Source organism: Dermacentor albipictus, chromosome 2, assembly GCF_038994185.2.
Source record: "Dermacentor albipictus isolate Rhodes 1998 colony chromosome 2, USDA_Dalb.pri_finalv2, whole genome shotgun sequence".
NCBI lineage: Eukaryota > Metazoa > Arthropoda > Arachnida > Ixodida > Ixodidae > Dermacentor > Dermacentor albipictus.
Window position 1 is genome coordinate 80,874,848 of NC_091822.1, and position 18,116 is coordinate 80,892,963.

The window sequence follows — 18,116 nt, forward strand, 5'->3', positions numbered from 1 at the left end:
TTCCCCTTTCTCGCGATGGTTGATACACACGCGTACAAAATTACGCGGGGCCGAGAGACTTGTTAATCGCATGTCACTATTAACTGGATCACAGACCCCTTGTAAAAATTTTTTTTTTCTGCACGTTCATGCGCACCCAAAATGGTGCTTTGTAAGCTGACGCTGCAATAAAGATGTAACGTCGATCGGTTGAAGCGTGGATTTTTGTTGGGATTGAAGTTGCCCTTTCGGGTACCGCTTTTTCGCCCTTTCGGGTACCGCGCCGTTGGTTGAAACGTGTTTTTTTTTTGTTGGGATTGAAGTTGCCCTTTCGGGTACCGCTTTCTTATGGTGCCTTCTAACCACTGGGTCTACATTTTATCGGTGACATCTGCTACAGCTGCTAAGCATGAGGTCGAGGGTTTGTTACCCGACCGCAGGGGCCACATCTTGGGGGAGAAGAAATCCTCCCCCTCTTAAAAAAATACAGCTGATCCAACGAGTTTAAAGGGGTTGGGACACAAAATTTTGAGGCTATAAAAAGCATGTTGTAGGCTGCTTACGTATGCAAGGACACCCAGAACGAGGTATCGGACGCTGCAAACATTTCAAAATAATTTTAATTCAGCTCCAAAAAGTCATTAAAAACTCTTTCTCGTAGTCGAGACCCATCGCTAGCGCAGCAGCTACTACGTCACAGAGGAGGAACGAAAATATTGACGTCATAGCACACCAGCATAAAAACGTGACGTATGAGTAGCGATGAAATGCCGATTACGGAGCCTGCTGAGCCGAGCGACCGAGCATAGCCTCCACTATGACCGAGCTACAGGCATATAGAAACCCTTTCTTAATGCAAAGAAGGGGTAAGGCATGCACACACGGACACAGCAGGAGAGAAGTGGACAACACGAACGCCGCTCTGTAGCACGGCGGCCCGCGAATGGCAAACTGCGTGCGGCGAGTTGCCGTGCCGACGGGCCTTTTCACGTTTTAGTGTAAAACAGTAGCCGGCCGACTCCGAAAGGGACCAGGATATGCGGCGTTCGTGTTGTCCGCTTCTCTCCTCGCATAGTCGCATAGTTCGGCAGCTCGGAGCGGTCTCTCCTTCGCTTGGCCTTTCTCAAAGTGAAGGCCCGTCCACGTTACCGGCACGGAAACTCGCCGCACGCCGTTTGCCGTTCGCGGGCCCCCATGCGACGGTGGTTTTGCTCGCGAACGGCGAGATTTCCTAGCCGTAGAGAGCACGGGCCCGGGACCCATTTGTGCGGCAGCCGTACGGCGAAGCGGCCAATCAGCGTCCGAGGAGTGGTCACTCTGTGCACCGACGGCAGCTTCACCACCTCTGATCGTTCGGCGCCGCCGATGTCGTGGCTAGGCCTTTTCCGGTTCACTTCGAAGCTAAAGCTTACTGCGCTTCGGAATGAATCACCGACCCTCACAAGCCGCAATATTTTCTTACCGTTGTTGTCGCTCTTCGCAATAATTATAATAATCGCGACATGCACTACGAATCGCCAGTTGACCTCTGCTGGCAGAGCACGCGTATGCGCGAGCAGACGACGCAGCATAGTTTTACGTCACCAATTTCTGTGGCCCACGTGACCAAGCCATGTTGCGTTTCCTCCTCTGTGACGTCACAGCATCCCCCGGAGCCCAGAAACCGAAACCGAAATCGCTCGGCATAATAATGCTATTATTAAATTATTTATCGGATATATATGAATCCCGCTGTGTGTATCGTGCTCCCTGAAGCATGACGCAACGTTTGAATCAACAAACGCATGAAGGAAAATTTTGATGTCTCCACCCCTTTAAATATGTATACATGGAACCTTTGTGCGAGTACATAACAAAAAAAGTTGAAACGCGAGCTCGTGTTCATTCAATGTCCGCACAGAGTGGCACGGCAGGCTTTAGTCGGGCACTTTAGAGCGACTAATGCAATGCCGCCGCGGATGCGTGGAGACGAGCGCCATCTGGTGGTGGTGCAAGGAACCCAGCCGCGCGCGTGCTCCGCTGTGATTGGTTCGCCTATTCGGCAAGGGAACAGCCAGGCCGCAGCACCCACGGTCACTAAGCCCAGCGAGTTCGCAAAGAAAAGCTTCGCTTTAGAAAAAAAAAAATCTGCTTCTGTACTTAGGCTTATAAGTGCACTTTAAATAACCCCAGGTGGTCGAAACTCGTGCGAATGAGCTCCTCGTCCTCCCATAACCAACTTACTGAGCACTTGCGGGACGTTGAATGCCACAGTTTTTTTTATTAGTTTATTTGTAGCACCCACTGCGTTCGCAGTGGGAAAGCTTAAAAAAAGTAAATAAGTAAAGCCTGAACAACACAATACGAGGAGGTAAGGTTGCCTATCTGTGCACGCATTTGGTCGTGCAAGCGAAAGCAGGAAAGGAGCGCCAGCCAGTCGGACGCCGACTGGTATCTCTTATCAGCGATGGAGAAACTTGGCGCGGGGCTTTCGCCATCCACTGTGCTCGGCGTTCGACAACCGCGAGGAAGGCAAATCGCGCCTGCAGAGTGTGTGTGAGAGAGAGAGTGGGGCGTGTACTTCGGGCACTTAGGAAAAAAGGGGACGACGAAAAGGCGTTCGTCCCCTCGGACCACCAAGTGTTCAACGTCGTCCGTGCCTGCGGTTATCGCCATCTCTGCGCTGTGTACAGAGACATCGTCCACGTGTTTGCCTGCCGCTCCCCGGTTCCCCACTTTTCTGTTTTCTCTCTCGGTTTCCTCCTCGTCGTCGCCGCCTCTCGTGTGATCGGCGTGTTTTGCCGACGCGTCCGATTTCTCGCTTTGCGCGTCCTCCCTGCAGTAAAGTGAAGCGAGCTGCGTATACCCCCCCCCCCCCTCCCCCCGCGGTGTTTTTTTCGGCATTGAATTGCTTGGCACCTTTTTCTGTTCTTGCTTCTTTCGGACGCGCCACGTTTCCGTGTCGGCTCGCATTGCGCGATCGACGCTTCTCTGCGCGCCCTTTTTGTCGCGAAGCGCGGTGTCACGTTGCTCAACGTCCCTGCGCGGTCGATCGGTCGTCGCAACGCGTTTGACGTCCTTTGCCGCCGGTTCTGTCCTCTCGAGTGTCCTCTGCGAGGGACGAGCTTTCCCCCGCGCATTGTGACGTCATCTTTTCACGCCGAATGCGAGCGCGTCGTGCGTTCAAAATGAACGTATTAGTTTCGCAATGCTTCGCTTTAATTATGCCAGAAATGCCGCCCTTATTGCTTTTCATGTATCGGCGCATGCACCCGTTGGACCAACTGCGATATTCTCTGCGTAGAGAGCATGCCTCTGTAGCGAAAACGGCTTACGGACGTGTAGTCATCGCATTTTTCTGCTTTTGCGTAATCCGTAGCGCTCGGAAAGAAGTCGTTGTTGCAAGAACTGCCAGTACACCCCCCCTCCGCGAAAGCGTTCGGAACACGGGATCCGACTGAGATCTAAATTTTGTCGCAGCTCCTTCGACCCAAAAGGTAGAGTTGATAGCTCTTCATACATTCATCACATTCCTGACATACATTTCACACTCTGTGGAGTATTCGCAAGAAACTTTAACTTATTGTCATTTTCCGTGCTCCGAAATACATATGCCGAGGGCGGCTGTGCTTGTGCACTTAGGTGCGGGCTTTCTTTAGCAAATGGTGCAGTTAAGGGACGAGTTGTATTCGCAGCTTCACTCACAGATTGCTTGTTCGCGTTAGGAACAGCACTGACCTTCTCAACATACTGTCTGGACGTTGCCCATTATAATGAACCGACGTCGAAACAAAACTTTCCCTCTCCACTTCTTTAGCGCGCAGATGGAGGATCATCAGCACCGTGCTGCTTCAGGGCTTGCAAACCCGTCGAGAAATCGGTTATAGGCAGCCGTTTGCTTCGTCCTCTAGAACCCGTCGCCATGCATTGTTACGTTTCCTCAGTGCCGTGGCAGTGCGCGAAGCGCTCGCCCGACTCGCTTTGTTCTGCACTCGCCGCGGACATCTCTGGCATCAAACTCATCACTCGGACGCGCATGCCAGCTTGGCGCACGAGCGCCAGCAGCTGTTAGGTATAGCTGCATGCAGTGGCCCCGTCTCGGAACACGGGTAATTGGGGTTGCCCACGATAACACTGCCGCTGCTTCCTTCTTCGTGGAAGAAGGGGCGACCTGCTGTTGCGCCACTCCAGGAAGGCGCCAGGCCGTCCCACGGCCAGCGCCAGCAGGGACCGGGACGCGGCTGGCTGGGCCGCCGATTGGCCCAGTCTGCGCGGCGCCGCGCGGGGGGGACCCCGCCGGCCGAGGTCGCCGCGGACATCAAGGGCACCTCCTCCGCTGGTGCTGCCGCCAGACTCCCCCCCCCCCCCCCCACCTCTTGCCCCTCCTCTCTCTGTTCTGCTCTCGTCTTGCGGCTTCCGTCTTTGCTTTGTTTTGAGATCCCCCTTCTCGTCTTCTGGGAGGCGGTGGTGCGAGTAGTGGCCCAGGGCAGAAAGGTTCCGTGGCCGTACCCCGTTTTGCTTTTCTCTCCAGTGCATCGGTGAGGGAGACCCCCTGTTCTCCCCTCCGCCCCCTCCCCCTCCCTTGGTGCAGCTATTTGCAGCCAGCACTGCTTTTACTGCTGCGCGCACGTGTTGCACCCCGCTGTGGCAACTTCGAAATGGCACGGGCCACTGTGCCACCGCCAAAGTTGCGAATGGCTCTATTTTTACCTCTTTCGATGCGGCGACTGCTGTCCGAGTTCTCGACCCGCCGTGGATCCTAGTGGCTTTGGCGTTGCACTGCTGAGCACGAGGTCGCGGGATCGAATTTCTGCCGTGGCGGCCGCATTTCGATGGGGGTGAAATGCAGGAACGCCCGTGTACCGTGCATTGAGTGTACGTTAAATGACCCGAGGTGGTAGAAATTAATCCGGAGTCCCCCACTACGGCGTGTCTCATAATCAGATCGTCGGTTTGGCACGTTAAACCCCATAATTAATTAATTTTTTGTCCAGTTCCTCTTGCTATCACGTTGGATCGGTGAGGCTCTGGCTGATGAGGGCGTGACGTGCGAACTCCACGCATCTTGTTCGATTAACGCAAGATGGCGGTCTTAGCGCTCGAACAGTGAGCACGCAGTACCATTTGGTGCCTCCCACCGCTGCTCACCGTCGCTTCACCGTTCCTTCCAAACTCTGCAAAGCTTTTCAGCAGCTTTACGAGCGGCAGGCCGGTCATCTTGTGTAGGGCGACTTAGTACACTCCTGGAGAAAGCTTGCTCGCGGAATTTCGCATGCCCCCCGTCGTGACCAGTGCCGCCGATCCAGCTGCGTGACATCGCTCGAGTTCTCACACCCTTCTCAGCACGCGAAGAGTTTCGAAATATTCCAGTTCTGCGTCCCAAGTGCTTGTCGCCTCCTGTTACGCTTGGGTAATTTTAGCATGGCCTTTAGTCTGTTCACACCATCATGAACTCATTGGGAACTGGCACCCGTATTGTGCTTTTCGAGTATGAGATATAGTATTCCCGGCATATCTTAAGCGTAGCGTCTCCCAACGAGATAGCCTTCCTTCAACACGGCGTACATGGAAGGCTGCAGGGAAGCCCGCACGTGTTACGCCACCAGACAACCACTTTCTCGGGACATGCGTATTTTGGCTTCTTGGCGATGCCTCATAGCAGCTATCGTGGCGGAAGTATGCGTGGTTTGCACGTGCCGTGCCCCGACTACTAGCAACGTGGGACACGTTTGGTCTCGTGCAGAGTGTATGTCGCGATTATGTTTCACATGCCTGGCGATTTAACGTCGCTCATTCCTGGAGCACGGATAGACGGAAGTTGGGCGACCACTTGTGTACACGGCGATGTTATCAGTTGAGCCGAACGCCAGTTGTCTGCTCTACAGTGCGCGTTCTGTTCCGCGTGTGGTTGTCATCCGTCCTCGTTCGGATGAGCCGCGGGACGTGTCACTTTGTCACAGCCAGTCTACCGGGAAAAACTCGCTTGTACATTGAATGCGCAAACTCGTCTAGATTAAGCGATACGCGTGCGCGGCGTTGCTGCGCATGATTCGCTCCCAGGGATATGTCGTTCGTCTTTAGCTTTTAATTAGCGGTATGCACTTAATTGGTGTGAAGCTAGCAAGGGTGCCCGCCGCGTTGTTTGAGTGGCCGTGGCCTTTTTGGCTTAAGGACGTGGTTGCGGGTTCGTATCGTGTTGCTGCTGTCGCATTCTGATGGGGGGGGGGGGGGGGGGGGGGGGAGGCGGGTGGTATGCAGAAATGCCTTTTGTTAGGCGCGTATATATAAAATAATCTCGAGCCCTGCACTTATGACATCTCTTATCCCCCTGGGTAAATGTGGATCGTATCAGCGCGCATTAAACACGGAAAGATGTCGCATGCACCGTCCTTATGCAGTGCATTGGGGGACGTGCGAACCATTGCAGGTGCGCTTCCACCGCCAATCTCGTTTGACCCACACGTGATGGCGGCCGTCACCCTGCGAGTTGAAATAAAACAGAACCGTACACGAGCTGGTTCTGTAATCCTAACCACCATAGTATGTGTTTACAACATATTTGCTTCTTTCAAGCGTACACTTGGCTCATGGTGCCGTGAGTGGAGGCTTGGCCATCTTGTGTGGGTAAACCTAATTGAGTGGGAAAGCCTACTTTCAGTATTTTTCGTATACCCTATTGTGGGAAGTGCAGTTGTTATTTATCGATATTTTGTATTCATGTATGTAAAGTGATTTTACATGTGTGCGGTGAGTGTGGGGTTACGCGTTTTTCACGAGTGTTGGGTTTCTTTCTCTTTGCAGTACTGCAATGGGGGAGACTTGGCGGAGTATCTCTTGGGTGAGTTGTTCTTCATTTCGCAGCTGATCAACGGGTTGTTGTTACTCCCCCCCCCACCCGCGCGCGCGCGCGCACACACACACACACACACACACACACACACACACACACACACACACACACACACACACACACACACACACACACACACACACACACACACACACACACACACACACACACACACACACACACACACACACACACACACACACACACACACACACACACACTTTTTTATCCAATCTACAGACCTGGAAGATTCGTTTGAAGCTCGATAGCGAAATGTGGGTCTTGTGATTGTAGATTATTTATTCTTATTATACAAAACCCACATAAGCGCAGCCCGAAGTAGAAGTGATGTTTGTCATAATGACCTGTAATGTCGGAGAGCGTTATGTTGCCGCATCTGTTCAGCAAAGCTGCGAAAAGAGAACCGGTATGCACCACAAGAACATGCCATTTTTCTTCGTGGCCGAACCGTTTCTTTCCAAACACTTCCCTTCGCACTTCAGCGCGAAAGAAAGACATGTTTCGTCATAAAGGTAGCGCTGACCTTTTTTCTTCCTTTCTTTTTTTTTTCGCCATCTCATTAGTGCATACCGGAAGCTAACGAAGCAGCGTTTTTCTCGTAATCTCAATGCGGAAGGTGCGTACGCCGTTCCCGTATGCTGCGCGCGCTCTAATTAGATGAAATTCTCATTTTATGTCTGAGCGCTTTCGAAATTGAGACTGGCTGTGAGGAGCAGTAACAAGTATCGATTTGCCGCCAAAATTTTCTATCGGTGCTGTTCCTGAGGGAAAATGAAAATCTGCATAAGTGACATTGAGCGATGAGGATGGACTGCTGGCATGATCGTATGTCCCTAACAAAACTATCCCCGCCTCCGAGACTTTCACCCTGCGTCGAGGGACCGCACTTTTCGGGGCTGCATGGCACATTGCTTGTTACGCTAACCGCTAACATAGTGCGGTGAGGAAACCCGCGCATTGTGCGCTCATGCCGCAGGCCTTATGTATACCTCCCCGTTGGCTGCAACGGCCTCGCCTCTACTGGACGCGTGTCCAGCCACGGCGCAGAACTATTACTAATTGGTCAGATAGATTTTCCTAGAAACGTGCGCGCGAGCGCGTGCCAATGCACTTTCTCCCTGAACCGCGTAACCGTCCATGGCCACCCTGCTCTGTACTGCCTTCGCTATCTCAGAAATCGTAATTGTTGACACACCGAGCGTGCATTATACCCGTGGCTGGCGTATGTAACGCCGCGCTGTCTGGCCGCACCGCCGACCCGTTGGCGCTCAGCTGCGATTCGGTCCTGTCCGGGCGGCCGCTGTTATACAACGGGCCCGCGGGGGAGCAAATAGAAACGGGTTCCTCAGTTTGCGCAACGCGTCGGGATCGCGTTATATTCTGCGTTGTTTCACGCGTTGGCCTGCCCGCTGGCCACTCGGCTAGAGGGTGCTTGGCTTGGAAGGGGACAGGGTTGGCGAGCCTCGTTTGCTAAGCGAGAGGTCCTTCCAGTCTCGCTACTGGTAAGGTGCCTGAGCTGCTTTCTCTCTTTATTTCTCTATCTCTCTCTTTCTTTAAACGCTACGTTTTCCCGCTCTCCGCTGGCCACTCTGGCGTCCTTGGTCGCTGTCCGCGGCACGTAATTGCTCGCTTTGATATTGCATGCTGCCCCTGGCATGGGCCGGCCGGCACGGTAGGCGCGTCCACCTGTGCGGCACAAGCGAAGGCTGCTGTATTGGGTTTATGCTGTATTGTGGAAAGACAGCTTGGGCGGAAAGGGAGCGTTTGAGTCGGAATGATTCAGTTTTTCGGTGAACAAGAAAGGGGACGAAAGCGGTTAAGTATACCGAGTGTAGGCTGGCGCTCCGATGCAGACAGCGAAGTTAGTTTAGCGGCGTTGCTGTCCCTCGTCCAAATGGATAGCCGCGCGGGTGCGGAGGCCACCGAAGCTACGGCGACACGCGATTGTGGGGAACGAAATGAGCGCACTCGACAACGCCCGAGGGCCATTGTAATGCGCCGGAAGGCGGTCGTTTGCCGCCGGCTGCATGTGTCTAAAATAATCGCGTGATCATCCGCTCTCTCTCGGTATCCTCACGCTCTTGTTGGCCCGTATAATTGTGTTGTGGGGAAAGTGCTCAGACCGTCACGTTTAGTTTGCTGCCCAGTGGTTTTGCGTATGCGCGCCACCGTCGTTGTTAAGAGGCATTGGCACGAGGCTGTTTATATGGTTGTCAAATACCGGTATACGCTGTGGCCTGATTGGTCTCGTGAATGTGACGTACGCGTGTGGCGTTCCTGGAAATCGCTAGATGGGAGCTTGGGGCACATTTCATGCTCTAACCTTAACGGCTGTTATCGAGGGCTGTGCTCATTTTCCTTAAACTCATTGGTCTCCAGCTTTATTTTTTGTCCTGTGGCCTCTTATTTTTCGGCACACCATGCGCGTTCGCTAAAAGCTTGCCTATCCCCCACGTACTTCAAGGTCACCAGCTTTTCTTGCGAATAGGGGATTATGTACAGAGAGGTAGCTCAGTTACAAGTGGCATCGATTGAGCCTTTTATTCCACGATAAAAATGGTTTCCGTAGTTGTCGAAAGGCTGCACCGAATGGAACGGACTACGACCGACGACGCTTACTTGGAGGGCTCCAATTTCATTCAAAGGTCAAACATTTGTTAGCGGACAGACGCTTGGTCCGGGAAAACGTAGCGATTCTATTTCACTCCTATTCCTTTTCACACGCTCCGTCCGCGCCGTGAGCGAGATCGGCCGTTCGTGAGCGGTGGACAAGGAACGGAATAGAATCGAGCAAGAGTAATCCTTGCATTATATACCGGCCCTGGGTCCTTCCACTTCCGTGCGAATGGATTGCACACAACTTTGAACCTTGCCGCACGATTCAGTGGCCGATCGACGTATCCTGCAGACTGCACTTAATACGTTCCGCGCACTATAGTCACGGTGCTGCGTGAAACATTTTTTTATGCAAAATTTTCCGCGCTCAACTTCGATCGCTTGGTGGTGGTCACACGGTGCGCGTTCACAGCGGAGGACTCGGATAGCAGCGCGATCAAGTCGGGACGCACGTATAATGGGCGGCTATTTCCCCCGCCTGTCTCCGTGCGCCCCGTACTCTTCTCACACTGCTATCCTCTTCAGTTGAAATGCTGTCTTACTTCCTGCTAGTATGTCGTGAATATTTCGCGTAAATCTATCGCGCGTTGCGATATAACTTGCAACGGTATATATGCTGTGGTCGTTGTTGCTCAATTCAAAATTTCTCCCCCACTTTTTTTTTTCTTCCTCAATAACTGCAGAGAAAGGCACGCTGAGTGAGAATACCATCCGCCTCTTCCTGAGGCAAATTGGTGAGTTGTGCTGGAGGCCATTACTTGACCTCGGCATTACACTTTTTTCATGTTAACATTTTAGGACTGCTATATGTCCCCGCAATTTCCTTTGATGTCATTGATTTGAAGAAGATATTTTGTGCCCCGCCTACAGTGGGCACAGTAGCCAGTAAGCGCAGTATACCTGCAGTAAGCCCATGGGGTCGACCCGAACAAGGCGTAGACCCGGGAACACGAAGTATCGTGTCTTATTGCCCGTTCTCGGATATGAATGTGCACATCACACTCGCAAGCTCTTTGTTAGACTTCATTGTGTACATTCTGCGTAGCGCTGTATAGGTTTTCTCTCTGCGACATGGAGCTGTAGATTTCTCTCATTTACCTGGAAGCGTTGTTTCATTCTTTAGACGGAAAGTGACGCGATGCCTGTTGTGCCTGAAACATTTTGAAAGGTTTGATTCGTATTGCACTGCATGAGACGCTGTAGCGAGCTGTTAACCTTAACTCCTAGAGGTGTGATCCTCCCCGCGCATGCGTAAAGTAGTTGCCATATTTGTGCTGCCTGCTTTCCTTGCGTTCTGGCTTTTTTGGTCTGGAAGTTTGTCTCGATTGTATTTGACCGCGAACACATCATTCACAGCCCAAGTTTTTCATTATGCTGCAGCGTTAACCTCGTTAAGTCAGAAGTCAAGAGGCATACAGTGGTTAATTATTTAAACAGAACATGTTCTCCCTCGTCCCTCTTGGCATTTGCAAATTGGGAAGGCATCGCTTAGTTCGAGCAGATTCTGAGCCTGTGTGCGCGAACACTCTTGAAGCAGCACGGCGAAGGAAAAACGTCTTGGAGCGGGACCGCGCACACCGACACAGGCGTGGTACTTGAAACTTGGGCGCTGCGTTGGTGCGCGTAGTGTCCCGTTCCTGCCACGCTTTACTTGCCGTGTGGCTTCACGGTGCGCCCTTGCAACTCGCCCAAAGTCTCGTCACGTCAAGCCGTGCAATTAGCGCGGGCACACACACGCTGACACGACCCGTGCCGTCGCAGCCGGCGCCATGCGGGCGCTCAACGCCAAGGGCATCGTTCACCGAGACCTGAAGCCGCAGAACATCCTGCTCTGCCACGGGCCGCGGCCCAAGCCGGCGCCGGCGGACATCACGCTCAAGATCGCCGACTTCGGCTTCGCGCGGTTCCTCCAGGACGGCGTCATGGCGGCCACGCTCTGCGGGTCGCCCATGTACATGGCGCCCGAGGTGATCATGTCCCTCCAGTACGACGCCAAGGCTGACCTCTGGAGCATCGGCACCATCGTGTTCCAGTGCCTCACGGGCACGGCGCCTTTCAAGGTACGTGCCCTCCCTGTGCGTGCGCGCGGCGTCGCCCACGAATGCTGCGGCGGACTCGTGCGCAACACACTCGAACTCGCGCATGCTACACATTGGCAAGAGACCGACTTCGCAGATGCCCAACTAGTACGGACGCGCTGCGGGTGGCTACAGAGCGGACACCAGGTCGCGCGTTCTATCGTTATATTCCCGATCGGGCGGAGCGCAAGAATCCCGTAATTTGATTCATAACAAGTACACGATGTGTTGCACACTTAAACGAAGCTTTCGGCAGAACAGAGAAAAGAAGGTATACCTAATGGAAAATGTAAGGGAACACTCTTCAAAATACTGTCTGTGTTTGTACCTTCCTGGGGTGGGGGGATGGGGGGGGGCGTTATTATGTAAGTGTCCACCTAGTGGATGTGTCCATTTCGTCTGCTGCTGAAGTTCTTATTGGCTGGGCTGGGTTACATGCCAAGAGGGAGGCAGGCACCCCCAGCCTATCAGCACTTCAGCAGCACAAGAAATGGACATGCTGGTATTTACAGAATAACCACCCTGCTGCAACTGAGCTGACTGGAGCTTGACTTGGTGCAAGGGAAAGCTGGCCTTTTCATGAAAAAGAAAGTGGTCACATACATTTTGGCAAAAGGGGGTGTCCCCCTGACCCTGCTGTAGTCGGTGACTTGGGGCTTGTTCACTTTCTTTCAGGCCCAGACACCTCAAGCCCTGAAGCAGTTTTATGAGAAAGCAACAAACCTTGCTCCCAGGTAAGCCAGTGCATTTCATAATTTCTTTTTCTTCACAAGCATTTTTACAGTAGGCATTTGTAGTTCTGAGAGTGGCTGTGTGTGAGCACTTTTAAAGCACTCTCTCAGTTATCTGTGTTTGCCAGTGTATATTATTAAGCCACAAATTGAAGTTTTTTTTTTTTAGATCAAACATGTACTATAATGCTTGCCTCACCAAACGCCTTGCTTTCTGCATGCTTGAAGTCTGTAAACTGGCAGAGCGTAAGTTCATTTTGCTACGCACTGCAGAAAAAAAAAAGAATATTGATGATTGAAGTGAACAAAACTTTAGAAATCGTCAACAAAGGCCAAGAGGTGCATTGACTGCTCCCCTTTCCAGTATGTTGCTCAAGCTATATACCTTTTAACAGATTTAATAGTTACATTGCTCTACATGGCGTTGTTTTAGGACGTGAGAGCTCAACGTGTTTAAAATAAGGAAGTCCAACATAATGGTGTGCTGATATTCACTCTGTAACATCTGAATGACAGCGCTGCAGCAATATTTTTGCATGCTGGGCAACAAATTGTAATCACTTTGCATGATGAGCATGTCTGAAGCATAATACACCTCCCTCTCTTCCTTCAGGATACCATCGGGAACATCTCGTGAACTGCATGATCTTCTGAGCAGGCTTCTCAAGAAGAATGCTAAGGACAGAATGGATTTTGGTACGTAGCTGCTTACTTTATCACCGTCCTAGCCACGGTGATGTTCTAAAATAACGTTGATGACTGACTTGGCACTCTTTTTCTTTTTTAATATTCCAGATGCATTCTTCTCACATCCGTTCTTGAAAACTGTGGCCAAACTGAGTGAGTATTAAGAAAATGTTTGTCAATTTCAAAGATGTTGGTACATGGTGATGCTGTGGGGCACTTTTCTTTCATGTTTCTGAATTCTATTTTTTCCTACTTGCCTGTCATGTAGACTGTAGGCTTAACTATACAGAAAAAGAAAGCGTGCTAGGACTAGAGTGAAGACACTCTGAATGCGTGATTAACCTTGGCTTAAAGCTACGTGCAGCGGTGTAAAGGCATTTGGAATTGAACAAGAACTGAGTAGTGGGACAAATGACATTGATATAGACAGTCATAAGCCATTGCTCATTGTATGCGTGCATTGCAGGTTCTCCCATGCCGGTGCCATCGAGGCGGTCGGCATCTCCTCCTGACGTGGGAGGCGGAGCAGTGGCGCCTCCTGCAGGGGGCTGGGGCTCTCCCATGTCGGGACAGCTTCCCCCGTCTCCACAGGGCTGGTGTGGGGAAGACTTGGGAGGCTCGGGGGCGACACAGGCGGCTGCCCTCAAGAGTGCCTCATCGTCCTCCTCCCCGGAAGATCAGGTGGGTCTTTCCCTCTCTTGTTCCTTTCATGCATACTGTGTCTTCAATGGTTTACTCATGCTTTTGCATCCCTTGTGCTACTATTAAAGCTTATAACTAGATAGCACTATAAGTAATTGAAGTGTTCTCAGGTATCGCTGACAGCAGAACCACTAATTGTTAGTCCAAAGCTAAGGTGCTTTATATTTGTCACCCTTTAACGGAGACGCACGTCATTTTTCCAAACACATTATAAGCCAAGAGAACACGGCAAGGCCAGAAGAACTTCATCAGGAATTATTAGTGTCCAAACGTAATCATCGTCAAGCTGTCATCTAATGGATTTTGGGTATATCGCCTTGTCATCAAGATGTCCTTGCCATGCAATCTCTACAGGTACTTGTGCATAGTACAGTGGTGGAACAGCCGTGCCAATTGCGGCCAAGTTGTGCCGAGAGCAGACCTTTGTGCCATCCTGCTCCAGAACAGCACTTAGCAGAAAATTGCACCAAACCTGTGCCAAAGAAGCATAAAATCTGCCTCGCTAGTAAAACTGAAACGAAAACCTAAGATGCACTGTCATCATCATGACTATATATGTTAACCAAGCCACCATAGCACAGATATAGCTGATGCCATCTGTCCTCCATTTGCTGTTTTCACCATAGCTTCTACTCTTTTTTTTTCCACTTCTTTCTGCTGGAGGTTTTAATGTTCTCCCACCGTGTGCTACTATTCTTCGTACTAATATGGGGCAGAGCTCACTCAAGAAGGCTGTTGGGTCAAAGAGCAGCTTTGGATGATGTTCGGTTGCACATTGCTTATCATAGTTGTTGATGGTGTCACTTTGTAATACCTTGTAATGCGCAAATTCAACCGCTGATAAGAGGAGGAGGTGAACATGGGAAGGCAGACAAGGAGCTTACCGCTTGCTAATATTTTGCTATTAATGGGGACCTTTCTTGCAACACTGCTCGATCAGAAGATCAGATCCCGTAGTTGTAATTTAAAAATCTTTCATGTGGCCCCACCCAATCCACAGTTTTGCAGGAGAGGCTTTGCACTTTGGAAGTAAAGAAACTCTGGATATCTTCACTTTGGTTTAGTTGTGCACATCCTATAAGTTGTGGTCTTGTTTACAAGTCTATGTGCTGTGTTATTTCCTTTCTTTTTTTCGTTTACTTACTTTTGTGCTTGCTTGAAGCGCAGCGAACATGCAAACGCCTGTTGCAAGTTGAAATTGTAAAAGCGGCTTTACACACCATTATGTGCAGAGGGATAAGAATTTAAACATTTCAATGAAGCTAGCCTGCCAACTTTTGTAGTGAATGCCATATTGACATGTATGAAGCCGGCTTTTCTATATTTCTTCACAATTGCAATGAGTATTGAGACTATATGGTGAATAAATGTTTGGCACTGTGCCGAAAGTTCTTATCGCTGTGCCAAATAAGCTTTTTGCCTACACCAAGATCGGTGCCGAGAGGTCAAATGGCTCTTCCACCACTTAAAGTGACATATATACTTTAAAGTGAGATTGATTTGCCTACTCTGCCTACTGATGATGATATGCCTATTTAAATAGGGCACGTAAACGTGGGGTCATGGGAAGAGGGGAGGTGTGGTGCACTAGTACAACCACAACTAAAATTTATTGAGCATAGTGCATAGGCACCACAAAGGTGGGGGTGAGGGAGGATGTGATAGGTATAGCAATAATAGTGGTCAAAGCACTGCACTGATGAGTATTTTCTTTAGCTTCCTTTAATTATCTATTTGCCTGATGTAATGTGAACAATTGTGCAAAGTACACAAATTTGCTAAGAAGCCTTCCTCCGCAGTGCCTGTTGAGTCGTGTGCTTTGAGACGTTGTTTTACATGTTTTGTGCACTGGTACTGATATTTCTGGCATCCCATTGAGTGCATTGCAAGCAGCTTTATGGGGCAACAAATTCATGTGCTGCCTGCGAAGAGCTTGTACCTTTCGTGATGTTGAATCTCTGATTCAGAACAAAGTGGCACAAAGCTACATGAAACTCTCACAGGAACCTACAATCCACTATTCATGGGCCCGTTTCTTTGAAATTTGAAGTTTCTAACCACGCATACTTTGTCTGTGCACAAAATGCGCCCTGTTTACCTTTTTTGGCATACTTGGTAATTCATAACGTGTCTTCTTTTTCCGAATTCCTGCAGGACTTTGTCATTGTTCCAGCTTCGATTGGAGAAGATCAGCAAAGTAAGTTCTGGAAGATTCTTCTTTAGCTTTGTTTCAAAGTAACTTTCCTGCACTGAGGTACAGGTTCCTCAAGACCCTTATCGTGTGGCTTAAACAGTGCATGATTATGTCGGAACTGTGCTTTAGGTGGGGCTTTGTTATCATTTAATATCACAAGGTGTAGCCAGCCAAGGAAAAAACAAAAACAAAGACGAAGTGTTGTGCTGGTGGAAGGGTAAGGTTAATGGTATATCTTTCGCATTTTTTTATGTAGCGCCTAATTTCTGTTTTCGTACTGTCATTGCTGTCTCGGCATTCTTTCATAAATGCATCCGCATTCCGACTATTGTTACTTCTGCAACAGAAACACTGATAGTTAACTCTTAGTCATGATTCTTATCGTAATTCACCCACCATGGTTTCTCAGTGGCTATGGTGTTGGGCTGCTGAGCACGAGGTCGCAAGATCGAATCCCGGCCATGGCGGCCACATTTCAATGGGCACGAAATGCAAAAACACCCGTGTGCTTAGATTTAGGGGCACGTTGAAGAACCCCAGGTGGTCAAAATTTCCGGAGTCCCCCACTACGGCGTGCCTAATAATCGGAAAGTGGTTTTGGCACGTAAAACCCCATAATTTAATATTCTTATCGTAATTTGATAAGAGGGTGTAGTTGCTAAAACAGCAAAATGAGTCCTTTCCCAGCGTTGGCAGACTTCCCAACGCCCTGTAACTTCTGCCATTGCAGGCAGTGGGACTGGAGCTACTCGGTGGCCCTGCGAGGATTCTGGCAGCACCCCGGCCAAGAAGATGGCTTCGGGAGGCAATGTGCCAGCATCGCCAACGAGCCACGAGGGTTCACCCCGACCTTCGTTCCTGCCCGTACAGCAGCAGCAACAGCAGCAGCAGCAGCAGCAGCAACAGCAGCCACAGCAGCCACCCCATCAGCCGCAGCCGAGAGCTCCGTGTGGCCCACGAACAGAGCCAATTCCAGTGCCCTCTCAGAAGCGAGCCTTTGAGCAGATGCAGCGCAGCGGAGGCAGCAGCAGCGGTGGTGGCGTAGCCACGACAACTGCCGCTCTGCCTTCCGAAGGAGCTGCATCGCCGAACCAGAACCTGACTGGTGTCTCTTCATCACCACGGGTAAGCATATTACTGAAATGGTGCTTGGAGAGAGGTTGCACACAAATGGACAGCCGAAGGGCATTGTTTATTAGAGGGGAGGGGCATAGATTTCTTCACAGTATAGTAGCAAGTCACTTGCATGGAATCGGCAATGATAGATATTTGGCAAACTCCTACTATTATGGGATTTGAAGCTGTGAACCTTCATTTCGTGTGCTGTGAACCCTTTATTCTGTGTGCTGGACTCTCATATGTACTTGCGAGGAGGCATTGCCAGTGAGGTGTTCTCACTTTTTTTTTAGATGCTTGCTGATGCTGCATTATTACCAGCTTTTCATTTAATATCTCGGACACCTTTTTATTGGGTAATTACATCAGGGGCCTTTACTTAAGAGGGTACTCAGTCATTCTTTTAAATTAAAGTGCAATGAAACCGAAACGGAAGGAAGGTCAGTCTGCTTACGGTACAATACCAACCTCCTTCCCTGTTGCTCTCTCTTTTCCAAGCTGATGCAGCTGGAGCGGAAGGACTCGCTGGGGTCGAACTCTAGCGACCTAGGGCGCAGGACGCCAGATTTCTCCAACCTGTCCCCTCCTTCAGGTATGTGGTTGGGCACATTGCAAAGATTCCAGGAGACCAACTCTCGAAATTCTCAAGAATCTAATAGTAAATATCAGGTGTTGTTTATATAGTTTTATTAGGTTATATTTCTAATCAGGTTTTTGCCGTGCCAAGACCTGCACCAAATGGCTGAATGGTTGTTCCATTACTGATGGGCACTGCATATGAGTGTCGTGAATTTTTATAACCTTTTCTGTAAAATGCCTTGCTTAATATATGCTAGAACATTTGCTATAAATTTGCTATACTTTTCTTTCTTTTCCTTTTTTGACGAAATATGTAGACAATTTTGTTGCATAAAACAGTGGTAAAGGGTGATAACTGTTTGTTTATTTTTATATTCTATTGACTATTATACATATGTACTTATTGCTGACTCCTGTAAGTGCCTACTAAGGCTTACAGTATCAAATAAATAAATAAATAAATAATTAAATAAATAAATAAATAAATCGGTTAAATTAACAGCCCTTGACTAGTGTCCTTGGTGGGTGCCACTTGCATGCCCATCCTTTGTTCCTAAAAGCTAGACAGGTGTGACTGGGTCTCG

The 18,116-nt window shown here is 50.0% G+C and overlaps 1 protein-coding gene across 1 annotated transcript in view; it reads left to right on the forward strand.

Moving 5' to 3' along the window:
- The window catches only part of Atg1 (serine/threonine-protein kinase unc-51-like protein Atg1), a 186,405-nt gene that overhangs the window by 154,924 nt on the left and 13,365 nt on the right, over nucleotides 1–18,116 (forward strand). Inside the window, exons 5-14 of the mRNA XM_065424417.2 lie at nucleotides 6,760–6,796; nucleotides 10,129–10,179; nucleotides 11,207–11,505; nucleotides 12,199–12,257; nucleotides 12,868–12,950; nucleotides 13,050–13,094; nucleotides 13,408–13,622; nucleotides 15,798–15,840; nucleotides 16,568–16,962; nucleotides 17,452–17,545. Coding sequence (XP_065280489.1) covers nucleotides 6,760–6,796; nucleotides 10,129–10,179; nucleotides 11,207–11,505; nucleotides 12,199–12,257; nucleotides 12,868–12,950; nucleotides 13,050–13,094; nucleotides 13,408–13,622; nucleotides 15,798–15,840; nucleotides 16,568–16,962; nucleotides 17,452–17,545 — 1,321 coding nt within the window. The remainder of the gene's footprint in view (nucleotides 1–6,759; nucleotides 6,797–10,128; nucleotides 10,180–11,206; nucleotides 11,506–12,198; nucleotides 12,258–12,867; nucleotides 12,951–13,049; nucleotides 13,095–13,407; nucleotides 13,623–15,797; nucleotides 15,841–16,567; nucleotides 16,963–17,451; nucleotides 17,546–18,116) is intronic.